General features: G+C 39.9%; 1 protein-coding gene and 1 long non-coding RNA gene across 3 annotated transcripts; both read left to right on the top strand.

The window, feature by feature from the left end:
• Nucleotides 1-2732: 2732 nt before the first annotated feature.
• CRYBA1 (crystallin beta A1) lies at nucleotides 2733-10603 on the top strand (the record flags this gene model as incomplete). 2 transcript variants are annotated; one of them, XM_081272197.1, is made up of 6 exons in its annotated part: nucleotides 2733-2763; nucleotides 4851-4915; nucleotides 5906-6024; nucleotides 7381-7522; nucleotides 9865-10007; nucleotides 10350-10603. In XM_081272197.1, 6 exons carry the CDS (start codon nucleotides 2733-2735, stop codon nucleotides 10495-10497), a joined length of 648 nt encoding a protein of 215 aa, XP_081128323.1. In that variant the 3' UTR covers nucleotides 10498-10603. The 2 variants fall into 2 exon arrangements, with proteins under 2 accessions (XP_081128323.1, XP_081128324.1); XM_081272198.1 differs by lacking the exons at nucleotides 7381-7522; nucleotides 10350-10603 and having other exon boundaries at nucleotides 9865-10189.
• A 471-nt stretch (nucleotides 10604-11074) lies between these two features.
• LOC308635682 lies at nucleotides 11075-15127 on the top strand. The gene is made up of 2 exons (XR_014019234.1): nucleotides 11075-14818; nucleotides 14903-15127. It is a non-coding gene; the product is annotated as an uncharacterized lncRNA (long non-coding RNA).
• Nucleotides 15128-15253: the final 126 nt, after the last annotated feature.

The following is a 15253-nucleotide window of genomic DNA, read 5'->3' as shown; positions in this document are numbered from 1 at the left end:
TGAAGTCCCTGCCCTCATACAGCATGCAGTCTAATGGAAGAAGTAGACCATAAAGCAATTGAGGTTTTTTATTATAAAAAAATAATTTAAATAGAAAATATAGGCTGGGTGAGGTAGTTTGTAATCCCAGTGGCATGGGAGGCTGAGGAGGAGGATCACAAGTTCAAAGCCAGCCTCAGCAATTTAGCAAGGACCTAAGCAATCCAGCGAGACCCTCCCTCTAAATAAAACATAAAAAGGGCTGGGGATGTGGCTCAGTGGTTAAGCACCCCTGGGTTCAATCCCCAATACAAGAAGAAGAAGAAGAAGAAGAAGAAGAAGAAGAAGAAGAAGAAGAAGAAGAAAAATAGATTCTCATCCAGGTAGAGTGGCACATACCTGTAATCCCAGTGACACAGGAGACTGAGGCAGGAGCATCACAAGTTTGAGGACAGCCTCAGCAATTCATTGAGACACTGTCTCAAATAAAAAAAATAAAAAGAAGCTGGACGCAGTGGCACACACCTGTAATCCCAGCCGCATGGGAGGTTGAGATAGGAGGATCACAAGTTCAAAGCCAGCCTCAGTCTTGGTGAAGTACTTAGCAACCCAGTAAGACCTTGTCTCCAAATAAAATACTAAATAGGGCTGGGGATGTGGATCAGTGTTTGAGCACTCCTGAGTTTAATCCCCAATACCCCCCAAAAAAATAAATAAAAAGGGCTGCAGACATAGATCAGTGGTAAAGTGTCCCAAGTTCAATCCCTAGTACCACCCCCTATAAAAAATAAGAAAGAAAATATGTTCTTGATGTTCAAGATTTAAATATTAAATATATATATACTGGAAACCAGACATGGTGGCATGTGATTGTAATTCTAGCTACCTGAGAGGCTGAGACAGGAGAATCACAAGTTCAAGGTCAGCCTCTGCAACTTAATGAGACTCTGTCTCAAAATAAAAAAATAAAAGAGACTGGGAATTAGCTCAAAGGTAAAATGCCCCTGGGATCAGTGCCTAGTATTGGGGAAAAATACATATATCTATATATAGACATATAGATAAATAAGTCATATATAATTCATGTGCATGTGTATATAAAAGGTTTGTCTTATACCTGAGCTCCAAGTGCCTCAGCTCCAACTCCCTCTTTGGAGCCAAATATTTCTAATTCCTAAAGAAATTTCTATAGCATGATCAATGTGGAAACTGGAGGAGTCTAGGATGCCCAAAGGGCACATTTTGGTGGTACCTAAGCCATCTCAGTAGTTAGAAAACAAATGAACACATGCTCAAAGAAATGTTTTCCCAGTTCTGAGAGGATTAAGAAAAGAAGAAGAAGAAGAAGAAGAAGAAGAAGGAGGAGGAGGAGGAGGAGGAGGAGGAGGAGGAGGAGGAGGAGGAGGAGGAAGACAAGGAAAAGAGAGAGAGCCACTAGTCAGACAGCTAGTTTCTTGTGCCCTTTGCACAGTGATGAGGCAGCTGGGGCCTGTTGTCATCCTCAGGCAACTCGGGCCCTTGCCAGCCAGTTGTTCAACATCACCACTAATCAAGACAGCAGAAACACCCTTGAGGTTGTCCGCTGTTCTTAGCATTGGATTTCTATGCTAGAATGTTCTGCCCAAGACTGCAAATACTTGCATACATACCAGACCTCACCCCCTAATTTTTGGCTCTGAGAAAGAAAAAAAAAAAAGATGCTCCAGTGAAACTTGAGTTACAGTCAAGAATGATTACAGAGGGACTGGGAAAACTTTCCTCCTCTCTCCAAGTTGCTGTATAGATTTTCTATAGTGTCCACAACCAGGACGAGAGTACTATTAGATATAATCTCCTTTTCTGAGGTTGAGAAAGAGAGATTGAGTGACTTGCCTGAGGTCATCCAACCAGGGGAGCTGGGATTTGAACCCATATCTACTTGGGTCCTCCTTACCCCTCCACCCTGTTGCTTTTCACAGCAGCTGTTACCTAGGACAGCACATCTTCCCCTCAGGGACCTTGACAAGTTTCCACGATTCCTGTATCCTACCTTCACCCAGTGCCTGAGTTCCCAGGGAAACTCATTTTCCTCTTTAGGGTACTATAGGCATAATACCTTGGACCTGAGAAATTTCTTCTGTCCTAAAACTATATATTAAAACCCCCAGAAGATTTATTGGCTCCAAATTTTTAAAAGCAAACTGCAACATTAAAATGAATATTTAATAAACTAGCTATAGTGAGACTCATATCTACTAATCCGACTGTAATTAAATTTAGCTCTTACTAGTTATAAGTAGCTAGGGTAGAATAAAGATTTTCAAAAACACAGTAAGCCATATTTTTTCCTCAACAACATTTAAAATTGTAATAATCCTTTGATTTTTTTAAGCAACAGGAAATGAAAACCCGTGTAGAAATAAGGTGCATTTTTATGCATCTGACAAGACCTCCCAACATCTTAGAAAGATATTGGGATGACATGATGAACAAGGAGAAGGACAGGAGAGACCTGTCCTCAGCTCCCAGCGGTTCTGAGACCACAGCAGCCAAGGCCTGCAATTGCCAGCCTTGCCCAGGCAGTGGGGCCTCCCTGGACTTCGGTAACCCTAGTTTTAAACAAAGGCCTGAGGGACGCCTGCCCAGTAGGCTGAGCCACCAAAGCTCTGGGGATCAGGGGAAACAAAAGGAGAGGGAAAGCAGAATGCTGACAAGGACTTCGGCCATCAGTCACAGGGCTATAAAGAGGGGCACTGCAGAGGAAGTGGCACCAGATGGAGACCCAGACTGTGCAGCGGGAGCTGGGTGAGTAAGGCCCTGAGGGTGCCCTTGCCTTTGCCCTTCTCTCCCTCCCCTGAACAGACATACCGGAGAGAGCCCAGTTTTCCTGCCCAGAGGTCAGAGTCTTTGAGGTTAGCTGGAGAGGAGTGGGGGATTCTGGGTGAGGGCCTTCTTCTTCTGCCACCCAATAGCAGTCACTGATATGGCAATAACCACTACCCTAGAAACCATGACGGGCACAAGGGACAGCAAGAAATGAGCAGGCTCCTGGGCACAGGGAGAAGGTCCTATCAGGCAGGAGCTGGGAGATGTTGCTCATTCAGTGGTTCAGAATATAAAGGAATATCAGAGTTTACATGCATTATTTCCTGAACACCATGCTGCCAGAGAGAAGGGTCATAAATGATTGTCCTGAGTCAAGAAATCTGCTGCACACCTGCCTGCCTTCTTTTTTCCCTCCCTTCCCCCCTCTTCCTCCTATCCTCCTTTCCTTTACTTATCCTACCATTTTTTCTGACTCCCAGACCTCTATGATTCTCATTATTCTCATCTATAAAATGGGGATAATGACAGTAACTACCTTCTAGGCTGTTTGAGGGGATTAAATGTATTACGCATGCAAAGCATTTAGAATATTCACTGACATAAGAGTGTTAAGTGTTAACTATTATTATCACTTCCTTTTCTTTTTTCATTTTCCTTCAGTAAGTCCTTCCTCTTCTGCTGCTGGCTCCAGTACTGCAACTCTACCATTAAGCTATGTCCCCAACACTTTTTATTTTTCATTTTTCATTTCATCTTGCTAAATTGCTGAGGCTAGCCTCAAACTTGCAATCCTCCTGCCTCAGTCCCCTGAGCCTGGGATTAGAGACCTGTGCCATCATGTCAGTTTCAATAAGTCTTTTTTTTTTTTTTTTTTTTTGTGGTGCTGGGGATTGAACCCAGGGCCTTGTGCATGTGAGGCAAGCACTCTACCAACTGAGCTATATCCCAGCCCAAGTCTTTTTTTAAATCCTCAGACCCATCCAAACTGGTTGGGCATGGTGCTATATCAATCATCCTAGGACTGAAATGCTCAACCAAGATATAGTCAATGGGAACAAGATCAGTGCTAAGGCCAGGCATGGTGATGCACGCCTATAATCCCAGCAGCTTGGGAGGCTGAAACAGATGATCTCGAGTTCAAAGCCAGCTTCAGCAAAAAGTGAGGCACTAAGCAACTCAGTGAGACCCTAATCTCCAAATAAAATATAAAATAGGACTTGGGACGTGGCTCAGTGGTCAAGTGCCCCTGAGTTCAATCCCTGGTATGCCCCCACACACACACACAAAAAAAAAAAAAAATCAGTGCTACTATAAGTGTTAAAAATACAGGGAGAGGGCTGGGGTTGTAGTTCAGTGGCTGAGTGCTCACCTCACATGAGTGAGGCATTGGGTTCGATCCTCAGCATCATACACAAAAATAAATAAATAAAACAAAGATATTGTGTCCATCTACAACTTTAAAAAAAGTTAAAAAAATACAGGGAGAAAGCTAGTAGCTGCAGGATGGAGGAAGCAGGAAAATCTCTGTGAGGCAGCAAGATCAAGACGAGGTAAGTCTAGAAGATAGAGATGCAGGGAGAGAATGGTACCATGCCCAGGCACTAGAGCCAGTCAGTGTAAATGCTATGAGAAGCCAGTTAAGAGTGAAGGGTCAGAGCTCAGGCTGCCCTTGAGTCGGTGTGGGGAGGATGGAGGGGATCATGGCATGCTGTGTGGCCAGTGGCATGAAGGGTCTGGACTAGACCCTTGCCAAAACGTCGATATTGGAGTGTGTGAGACTGAGGCGATGCTATCACCTAGAAGCAATCAAAAGGACAGAAGCCACATTTATCACAAGGTCACAATGCTTGTGCTTTACCTGCTACATTGCTTCTAATCCTTATAATAACTCTGCATGTAGAACTTTCCCAATGGGAAACCTGAGGCCCAGGTAATAAGTGGCAGAGTCAGGACCCCAACCAAAGTCTGTCTATTGAACTGCTGGCTACTTTTCCTTTTCCCTATGTTCTCTCACCTCACTCTCCCTGCCCAGAAGTCATATCACTGGTGTGTGATCTGTCTTCCAGAAACCGTTCCAACCACCAAGATGGCTCAGACCAACCCTATGCCTGGGTCCTTGGGGCCATGGAAGGTAAGCCCACCCCTATCGTGTGGAAAATCAAGGGATCCCACAGAGCAGGGTTGAGTGCTGCTACAGAGAAGCCACCAGGGCTATACTTGATCATGAGACAGTGGCCAATCAAGAAAACACCAGTCCATAAGGGGAGAGTCCACCCAACATCTGGACACTGTCAAAAGATCTCTCAGGGTACCACTTGTTAAGACAGAGGAAGAATTACCCTGGAAACCCATGATGGGTGAGAGATGATATTTAGTTTCTGGTCAACTCTCCTCTGCACTGCTAAAATCATCTCAAAATAGAGTAGCCCAGGGGGGGATTATGCCCAATGAGAAAATTAGAAGCCATAAGTGAAGAGAGATTTGGCATCAGATCCTAAATAAGCCATAGGACCCAGGTACTCTATCAACCTGAGTTTGAGGTTAACCATGGGTTGAAGTGCTGATCCTCAGTCCTTTCCCAGCACTTCCTACCCTGCCCCCATCACTTGTCAACTCTGAGGCCAGTTTACAGCTTCAGGAGTTGTCCTCTGGCCAGGTTCAAGAGCCAAATTCTAGATGAAGGGATCAAGGAGGTTTATCACAACCCTCCCTATACACTTCAGGTTTTTATAGTGAGTGTGGCTGAAGAAGCTAAGTAGTAATCTACAAGGAGCTCCTGGGACTCTCTGAACTCTGGCCTCTGGGCCACACTTATTTAGGAAGCTTTGAAGAGTACACAAGCCCTTTGGTCTGTCCATTGGGCTAATCTTCACCCCTGACAAGAATCTCCTGTTATAAACCAGTCCCCCCCACAGATCTTATTCCTATCCTGAGCACTGCATATCATCAACCAGTAGTGTTAATTCAAACCCTTTTCTATCCTGTCTACACTGGAAGAGACCTCATTAGGCCTGATGGGCTACTGCTGGTGATGGAAAATACAGGATAGACCCTAGTTAAGCTTCTCTTTTTCATGCTGTACCAGGTTCTAGCTTTCTTGCCCCATTCTATCCCATTTCAGATAACCATCTACGATCAGGAGAACTTCCAGGGCAAGAGGATGGAGTTCACCAGCTCCTGCCCAAATGTCTCTGAGCGCAGTTTTGATAATGTCAGGTCCCTCAAGGTGGAATGTGGCGCGTGAGTATGGATCTCAGTAGAATGACAGGCCCCTGTTTCAGGTCCCTTTAGATATAGATAGGGATAGGGGTATAATGTTCCCCAGACACTAATCCACTAGTCACTTCTTGACCTCCATGCATAATTTAGTAATCAAAAGCTAGAAGGAACATGAGGTTTTTAGTGGCTTGGTACCAGATTTGGTGGAGGAGTGAAATTAAATAAATATACACAATCGGGTGGGAGCAGTAACAGTAATCAGGTCCATGCTTTTGTAGCAAACAGGATGCTACCTAGGATTCCCTCAAAATAATTACAGGCCCTCGTATTTTTCATGCCTACAAAATATAGGTAAGGAGAAGAAACTGCCAAGTGGCAGCCTTTTTATGGCAAATTCACTTCATGAATGTCCTAGAAAAGACACTATTATGTAATTTCTCCATATAAAAAGGAATTCAACCCAAGACCCCAGAGACCTATCGGTTTCTAGCCTCCCACAAGTCCCTTGTTGATGGTCAATCTTGGTGAGGAAGATTCTCTTGCTTTTGTCTTCCGACTCTCAGCAGACTGATCCAGGCCTTTATCATTAATGTGAAAACACACAAAGAAAGAACTCTCCTTTGGCCTAAGAGAGCACAAGTTCAAGGCAGAACTAACAGGGCTGGGGATATAGCTCAGTTGGTAGAGCGCTTGCCTTGCATGCACTAGGCCCTGGGTTCAATCCCTAGCACCAAAACCAAACAAACAAAAAAACCCACACACAACAATAATAATCAAGGCAGAACTAAATTTGCATATGGCCAGCATTCCACAAGCTGTTTGCCACCAAAACAGCAACCCTAAAATGGACAACACCTTAGGATGTCATCAGTAACCAAGACCCAATTGTGAAAAACTGAGCAAGGGTGTTTTCAGGGTATGAGGGTATTTTCAGTATGAGGTAGCAGGCGAAAGAACCCACAAAGTGACAAGAAAACAAGTTTAGTTGTTCATCAGCTGCCTATTCATCTCTTTGCCTCCTTGCAGGTTTGACTGGAGCCAAAGCAATAGTCAGTCATTAGATCATGAACCTGGAGCTCAAGATAGAGAATAGGTGACTTGGGGGGGAAAGAAAGATCACTTTGCTAACACACATTACTGAGCCAGTGAAGTAGATCCTTTCAGTGGATAATCTCAAAACAAATGCATTTACAAACCTGCTTAGTGTAGCTCCCAGCTCATTTCCCCCCTTATGATAAATTTATTACTTTGTATGGTTCTATTGGGATTGCTTTGATATTGTATCCATTATAAACTTATTTAAATGAAAGATGCCTTATCCCTGAGGCCATATAGACTTTGAATATCATGAATGAAACCACTACCTGTCTTTGGCAGCTGGATTGGTTATGAGCATACCAGCTTCTGTGGGCAACAATTTATCCTGGAGAGAGGAGAATACCCTCGCTGGGATGCCTGGAGTGGGAGCAATGCCTACCACATTGAGCGTCTCATGTCCTTCCGCCCCATCTGTTCGGCTGTGAGTCTCTGAAATTTCCACTTCTGTGCTTGGGATGGGGACAGAGAGGGCATGAATAGACTGACAGTTACTTCTCTTGTTATGCTGAATGTGGTAGGAAGAGAAAAAGTTTAAAAGAGAAAAGAATACCACCAGTCCCTTTAAGTCGGCCATTTTCCTTCACTGGTGGTATTTTTTCTCAAGCTAAAAAGTAAGGGTCACAGGCCCAATGCAGTGGCACCTGCCTGTAATATCAACAACTCCAGAGACTGTTAGGAGGATTTCAAGTTTGAGGCCAGCCTGGGCAATTTAGTAAGACACTATCTCGAAATAATAAAAAGGGCTGGGGATGTAGTTCAGTGGTAGAGTGCCTCTGATTCAATCCCCAGTATCACAATAAATGTATGTATGTATGTATGTATGTACATATGTATGTAAGGGTGGCAGAAGTAACATTCAAGACCAGTCAAAGTGCCTATAGGACCAGTGCAAAGAAAGCACCTACCGGGGCTGGGGATGTGGCTCAGGTGGTAGCGCGCTCGCCTGGCATGCGTGCGGCCCAGGTTCGATCCTCAGCACCACATACAAACTAAGATGTTGTGTTCGCCGAAAACTAAAAAATAAATATTAAAATTCTCTCTCTCCTCTCTCTCTCTCTCCTCTCTCTTTAAAAAAAGAAAAAAAAAAAAAGAAAGCACCTACCTTATAGTAGAAAGTAAATTCTTAGCCATTTAAATTTCAATCTAAATATTTTACTGCAGAAACAGGGAAATGCTTAAACCTTTGAAAAAGTGGAAACAAATGAATAGACAGTCTTTTAGTATCTTTTTTTTTTTTTTTGGTGCTGGGGATTGAACCCAGGGTCTTGTGTATGCAAGGCAAGCACTCTACCAACTGAGCTATATCCCTAGCCCTTCCAGTACCTCTTATCTGCATTGATTCACAATAATCTTATTTCTAACACTAAGCATCAATCAATAATGCATCTGGCTGCATTTAAAGTCTTTGGAAGATTTCAAACTGAAGCAGGACAACCTTTGGACATGTGTTAAAAAGGATCCCTGTATTGGGAGTAAGGCTTGGCTAAAAATTTTCTAAATACTCAAGTGATTTTTCTGATTTTAATTATTAATGGTCTCCTTAGTTCAAAGTCAGATTAAAATACAACTCCTAAAGACAGTAACATACATGACTCTAAACCTAAAAAATACTTATCTGGAACTGATTTTATTATTTTTTTTAGTTCATATATTAGATGCACAGATTCCAAGCATACACTCCCATGAATTTTGAAACAATGTATACCCCCATGTAGCCAACACCTAGCCAGATATATATATAATCCCATCACCCTGTAAAATTCCCTGGCACCCCTTTCTAGTCAACTACTCCCAGGCCACTACCACCAGGGTTGTTATTATTATTATTATTATTTTTTTGGTACCAAGGATTGAACCCAGGCTGCTTTACTACTGAGCCACATTCACAGCCTTTTTTAAAACTTTTGAGACAGTGTCACTAAGTTGCTGGGGCTGGCTTTGAACTTGCAATCCTCCTGCCTCAGCCTTCCAAGCCACTGTGATTATAGGCATGTGTCACCACACCTGGCTACCTGGGTTACTTTGTTTTAAAATTCACACAGGTTCTTCTCTGCCCTTTTTGGGGGATGGGTCGTGAAGAGGGTACCAGGGATTGAACTCAGGGGCATTTGACCACAGAGCCACATTCCCAGCCCTATTTTGTATTTTATTTAGAGACCAGGTCTCACTGAGTTGCTTAGTGCCTTGCTTTTTGCAGAGGCTGGCTTTGAACTTGCGATTCTCCTGCCTCAGCCATGAGAGCCACTGGGATTACAGGCATGCACCACTGCACCGAGCTTCTTCTCTACCTTTTAAATGTTTGCATTGTATTTGTCCCCTATTGAACTTGCAATTCTCCTGCCTCAGCCATGAGAGCCACTGGGATTACAGGCGTGCACCACTGCACCGAGCTTCTTCTCTACCTTTTAAATGTTTGCATTGTATTTGTCCCCTATTGAACATGCTATCTCAAATACACATACCTGCACATACGTATTGGGGAATTTCCACATCACAGGTATTAATCCCTTGGTTGGCTGGGGTTTTTTCCCCTCTGCTGTATTGAATCCTCTTCACTGGTTTTTCATTGTAGCCAAGTATTGGTTATTTGTACATTAAACAGGATTATGGGTGATTTCTTACAAACCTCTTTTGGGTCAGATATCATGTACTTCTTTGTAAACCAGAAAGTGTTTCAATTTGAAAAAAAAATATGGCAATTAAAGAATCAAGATGACAGCCATTAACACTAGGTACTAAAAGTTTTTAATTTCTGGGCAACAGAATCACAAGGAGTCTAAGATTACCATTTTTGAGAAAGAGAACTTTATTGGACGACAGTGGGAAATCTGTGATGACTACCCCTCCTTGCAAGCCATGGGTTGGTTCAACAACGAAGTTGGTTCCATGAAGATACAAAGTGGGGCGTAAGTGCAAAAACAGGGTTGGAGTATGTTCCAAGTAAATCCTGCAGGTGAAAGCCTTGCAAACATTAATACATCAATGGTAATGTTTTATCAGGTTTCATGCATTGGCATAATATTGGCACAGGGGTCATGTTCTAGTTATTAATTTGAATCTCAAGTTCTTTGTATCAACTACCTTTAGATTTTTCTCCCCTGGGCATTCCTCTATGGAATTCCTCTGACTACTGTTTTCTCCAAGCCTAAAAGCATTCTGTACCATTCTGCTGAGAAGTCTGAGGTTTTGGGGTGTTTGTCAGGTTCCTAACTAGTTTTAATAATGCCATATACTTTGGAATTTTGTAGCTGGGTTTGCTACCAGTATCCTGGATATCGTGGTTATCAGTATATCTTGGAATGTGACCACCACGGAGGAGACTATAAACACTGGAGAGAGTGGGGTTCTCATGCCCAGACATCCCAAATCCAATCGATTCGACGTATCCAACAGTAGTGGATTAAGAGCTCCAAGAATTCCTCAAGCATTAAGACCTTGCTAAGCACTCTAGAATGAGTTTTATGTTCTGCTCAAACATTGCTTCCAAATGTTAGATGCTGAAATCCACAATAAATGTCATTTAAAAACAAGAAACAAAAAAAATTGTACTGAATTAACTACCATGCTTTGTGCAAACCACACTTAAGTGGCTGAAAATTTTAACAGCCTCAATAAAACCCAAGTTCCTCTTTGGGTCCTTGCAAATCACTTAAAAAGGCTAAAGACAATTATTTTTAGATCCCAAAGAATAAAGCATTTGATCAAAATGCTAAGCGTCTATAGTGACTAGTTTATGCATTTTTCACTCCATTATTTTCTAATATTGACTTTAGCATTGATTTTTCCCCAATTTGTGACAAATTGGTGCTAAAAATGGTAATGTCTCAAAATGTGTATTGCCATATATTTCTACGGTAAGTTATGAATAAATTCAGAATCTTGGCAGCTTAACATTCTAGTTGCTTAATTGCTTAGTTCAATTTAATTTCTTATTTTAGTTGTAGAGCATAAGGCTCAATGTCCTCAAAATATGTGAAGACAGCTGTGCTCTCAGCTGATTTTAATAAACATGCTAATTCTAAGCACTATAACCACCTGTATGATTAAAAAAATGGAGTTGGGGTTGTGGCTCAGTGGTAGAGCACTTGCATAGCATGTCTGAGGCACTGGGTTCAATTCTCAGCACCGCACATAAATAAATGAACAAAATAAAGGTCCATCAGCCTTTAAAAAAATTTTTTTTAAAGACATGAGCATAGTACAAGATTTAAATTCTTTGCACATTTGATAGAGGGGACATTATCAATGTCAGTATCTTTTAAGTTTTCAATAGGCTTTTTTTTTAAAGTTAGAGCACACAAAAGATAACACAAACACCCCAGAAACTTTAAAATTTTTTATTCAACAATGTACACTTATTATCTCTTAATTTGATTCTACAAATCAAGGTTTTTTTTTTCTGATAAAATAAGTAAATCTGAGTATGGTTGTAAAGTGTTTGTAATGTATATTTTTAAAACACTGAACATTAAGACATCAATAAAGGAAGATTATCATGTTACTGACACTTCCTCAGAATCCATGACATCAGAAACTGCTATAGCAAATACCTAAAGCATTCAGCAAAGGGTAAATTTCTGGTCACTGTTCTTAAATCTAGAAAGTATCTTTTTTTCTGGGCAAAACATTGAAAAATGTTTTTGAGAGGGGGGGGGGAATGTCTTCTAACAACTGTAATCTACTAATTACCTTCTCCCCCAAATCAAGAATTCAGCTCCTAAATACCTATGCACACAAGACAGAAATTACTTTGCTCCTCCAATGTTCTAAGACTGAATACAAGTGGACTGACAAATGCTGAAGAGTAGCCAAAGCCATTTACAAGGATGCCTGCTACACCTCCTGCATTTTTTGCCTTTGAGGCCATGCATTACGGGCCACCTTTCAAGTTTTGACTAGTAGTTAGTAGTTAATTAACTGATACTATCAATGAAGATACAAGAAGGTTTGTGTTTTCAAATTCAACATACATACTTGAGGATACAGAATTAACCCTCTTCTATACACGGGAAAAGCTATAAAATGGAAATATTTCTTTGTCTAGGAGCATAAGGAAAATACCATTAGTAACACCTTCTATTTAAATTTATTTATTAACCTTTCCTACAAAGGTCCTGAAGAAATTAAAGACAATTTTAAAAGATGATTTGACAAGACCTGACCAGTACATCTATACAACCTTATTTATACACATACATGTGAAGTAAAGCTATTTATATTTAGTACATGCAAACTGCAGCGACTGAATCAAATGTGCCTGACTTCTAAACTTATTCTAATCAGCATGAATATTTTTTATAAAGATACACATTACCTTTAAAACAATCTGTGCTTTAAGTAACTGAGTGAAACTAATTTCAAACCAATCATTTAGTAAACCAAATTTATGCTAAAGCAATAAAGCTATTTAGGCTATCCTACCTTTAAGCCAGCTTTAAACCATAAATTGTCAGAGCTCCATATGGCAAAGGTTCTTACTTCATTTCAGTTTGAATTACTTCCCATTTCTTTTCCATGAAACAAACCAATATTCACTGAGAAAGAGCATCCAATGATTTATAAGGGGATAAAACTGCCCTGTTTCAAGAAAAGCCCTTTAATAATACAAGTCAAGCTCTTGTTTAAACTTAACTTTATTAATACAGGTGCCAATTAATTTTCCTCTCTTCTAGTCCCACTCATAAGCTAGCTCAGAAGTGTAGTAACTTTGAGCCATGTTTCCAAAGGTGGTAAAACTAAGAACAGCAACATAATAAGGACAGGTCACTTTTGGTAATGACACACAAATTAAACTTTCAAAACATGTGCATAGCTTTATTCATCTACTTAGATCTAACCTTTTCACGGAGCTTCAGCAAAATTCAAGTGTGCAAAATGCATTTCTAAAACGTAATGCAAGCAAAGCTTTTCACATTTACACTGGCAGGAAATACAGAGAAACTAACAAGTCACATTAGGGAGAGTTCAGATCTTTTTGTTTTTAATGACAAGAATTGCACAGTTTATCATTTTGAGACAATTGTTGCAGACATAAATATTTAAAATTTTCTAAGCAAGGTGCTTTAACAATAAAAAAAAATTTAAGTTGGAAAGAGCCAATAACTTGGATTAAAGCTCACACAGAATTCCCAATTAACCTGGACTCCATTATCTCCCTATACTTTGCAAACAATGCTTAACAACACTTTTTATAACACTAAAGGAGACAGCAAGCTCAAACTTTTTTCAAAGCACAAGAAATGGTGTCATCACATTACTTAAAGAAGGTGCTAAAGGGGCAGGAAAGGAAGTGAAGAATCCTTTTACTATTTCCCGCTACAGAATAGCCACTAACAGACTTAAAATTAAAAAAAAAAAAATCACTCCCCAGTTTATAAAATAGTTCCAGTTTGACAAGATCTATAACTTTTAACAGAGAGCACCAGTTGGGCAATAGAATGAGCATTTCATACTGCATAAAAATTAGTGAGGTGGTTAAGAACCATCAACTATCTCAGGCATTACTACATGGTCTTTCCAAAAATTTTTTAATATACATGCAAGGCACATTGATATAAAAATAGATCTCTGGCCAACAAATATATTAAATAAGCAAATTAAAATTTTGGCTCTGCGATATTGGCAACATCAAAATATAACCAGATAGCTTTGGACCACACATCATTCTCATATTCCTCCACCTCATTTGGTGTTTCCCCTGCATTGTTTTGGGTTCCATCTCCTTCAAGTTTGGGGATGTGCTTGAGAAATTCTTTTCCTTTTTTCAAGTAGCATTCCTACTATATTTAAAGTTTACCTTTGCTAAGTAAAAATATACTAGAAAACAGAAGAGTTGGGAATTTTGACTGATTTAACTAAAACTGACTGGTTTAGAACAGCATTCTCTTTTGTATATAAGCAAAAAGTAAGTTCCCTAGCTCAGATAGCAGATAATTGTTTTCTAAAAGAACAGCAACTTCCTTTAAGTCATTCTTCCTCTTTTTGAGGCAAAGGGAATAATAGAAACAAAACTAAGATTTAAAATATTTTTCAGTAGTAGAAGACATTTTAAGGCCAAAAAGTGTAATAGTAAGCAAATCTTTTACTTTCCTAAGTTATTGTCATTCATAGGCCAATACCAACTATGGATTAGCTACTTGTACAGACAGATTCCCTCCCAAAGATAACTGTAAAATTCACTCACTTTTGTTAGTGGCTGTGCTACAGAAAAGGTACCAAAGCAACCTATGGTATATGTATGGTATATAGTAATGTAAAAAGTGCATCACATTCTTGTTTTTCAGTTTTTCATAGCAGCAGCAGGATTAATCTAAGACAGAAAACAGTTGTATTTTCATTCAAAAAAAAAAAAAAAAAAAAAAACCACACCTATTGAAATGTACTCAAGATCATAAAAGGATTCACCTCTATAAATGAGAAGAGACATTAGACAAACAAGGGCAAACTAAAGGCAATCATTCATATTTACATATTAAAACTTTTTTGTTAACACCAAATCTTTACACTAGATCTAGTAAAAGAAATAATGCATTTTAATAAAGCAGATGTTACTAAAGCAGTATCCATTTTTGGAGCCTTTGTTTGTTAGCACCTGAGGAAAAAAAGGGTATATAGAAAGCTATGTAATTTACCTCAAGTTAATTTGTCGGTCTATACAGACTACAACTTAAGATATACAGTGAAAGTTAAAACTGAACTGGAAAATAAACATTTGTAGGTGTTTTTAATAAGGCTGTAGAAAAGGGATACTGCACTATATACAGTGAAAGTTAAAACTGAACTGGAAAATAAACATTTGTAGGTGTTTTTAATAAGGCTGTAGAAAAGGGATACTGCACTATCAGAAAATGGCTTCAGAACCCTGAACACAAAACTTTATGTATAAAGAGGGAAGTTTGAATCAGCAACTATCATGTGAGGATGGGTGTTCCATAGTTTCTAGCCCATATTTGACAATCCCAGTAATATAAAAGCAAGATACCATTCTTGCTTCACTGGGTGTTTATTATTATGGAGACAACTTAAACATTCATAACATTGCTGGGATCCTTTAACTACTTTAAGATCTTTCTTAAGCAGCAAAATGGTGTGGAACTTAAAACTCAGTAAAGCAGTGAGCATAGTCAATGTTTCATCATTCTTTAAACCAGCT

The sequence above is a fragment of the Spermophilus citellus genome (genome assembly GCF_964194105.1).
Source record: "Spermophilus citellus genome assembly, chromosome: 17".
In the NCBI taxonomy this organism is placed as follows: Eukaryota; Metazoa; Chordata; class Mammalia; order Rodentia; family Sciuridae; genus Spermophilus; species Spermophilus citellus.
This window is presented reverse-complemented; position numbering and strand designations above follow the sequence as displayed.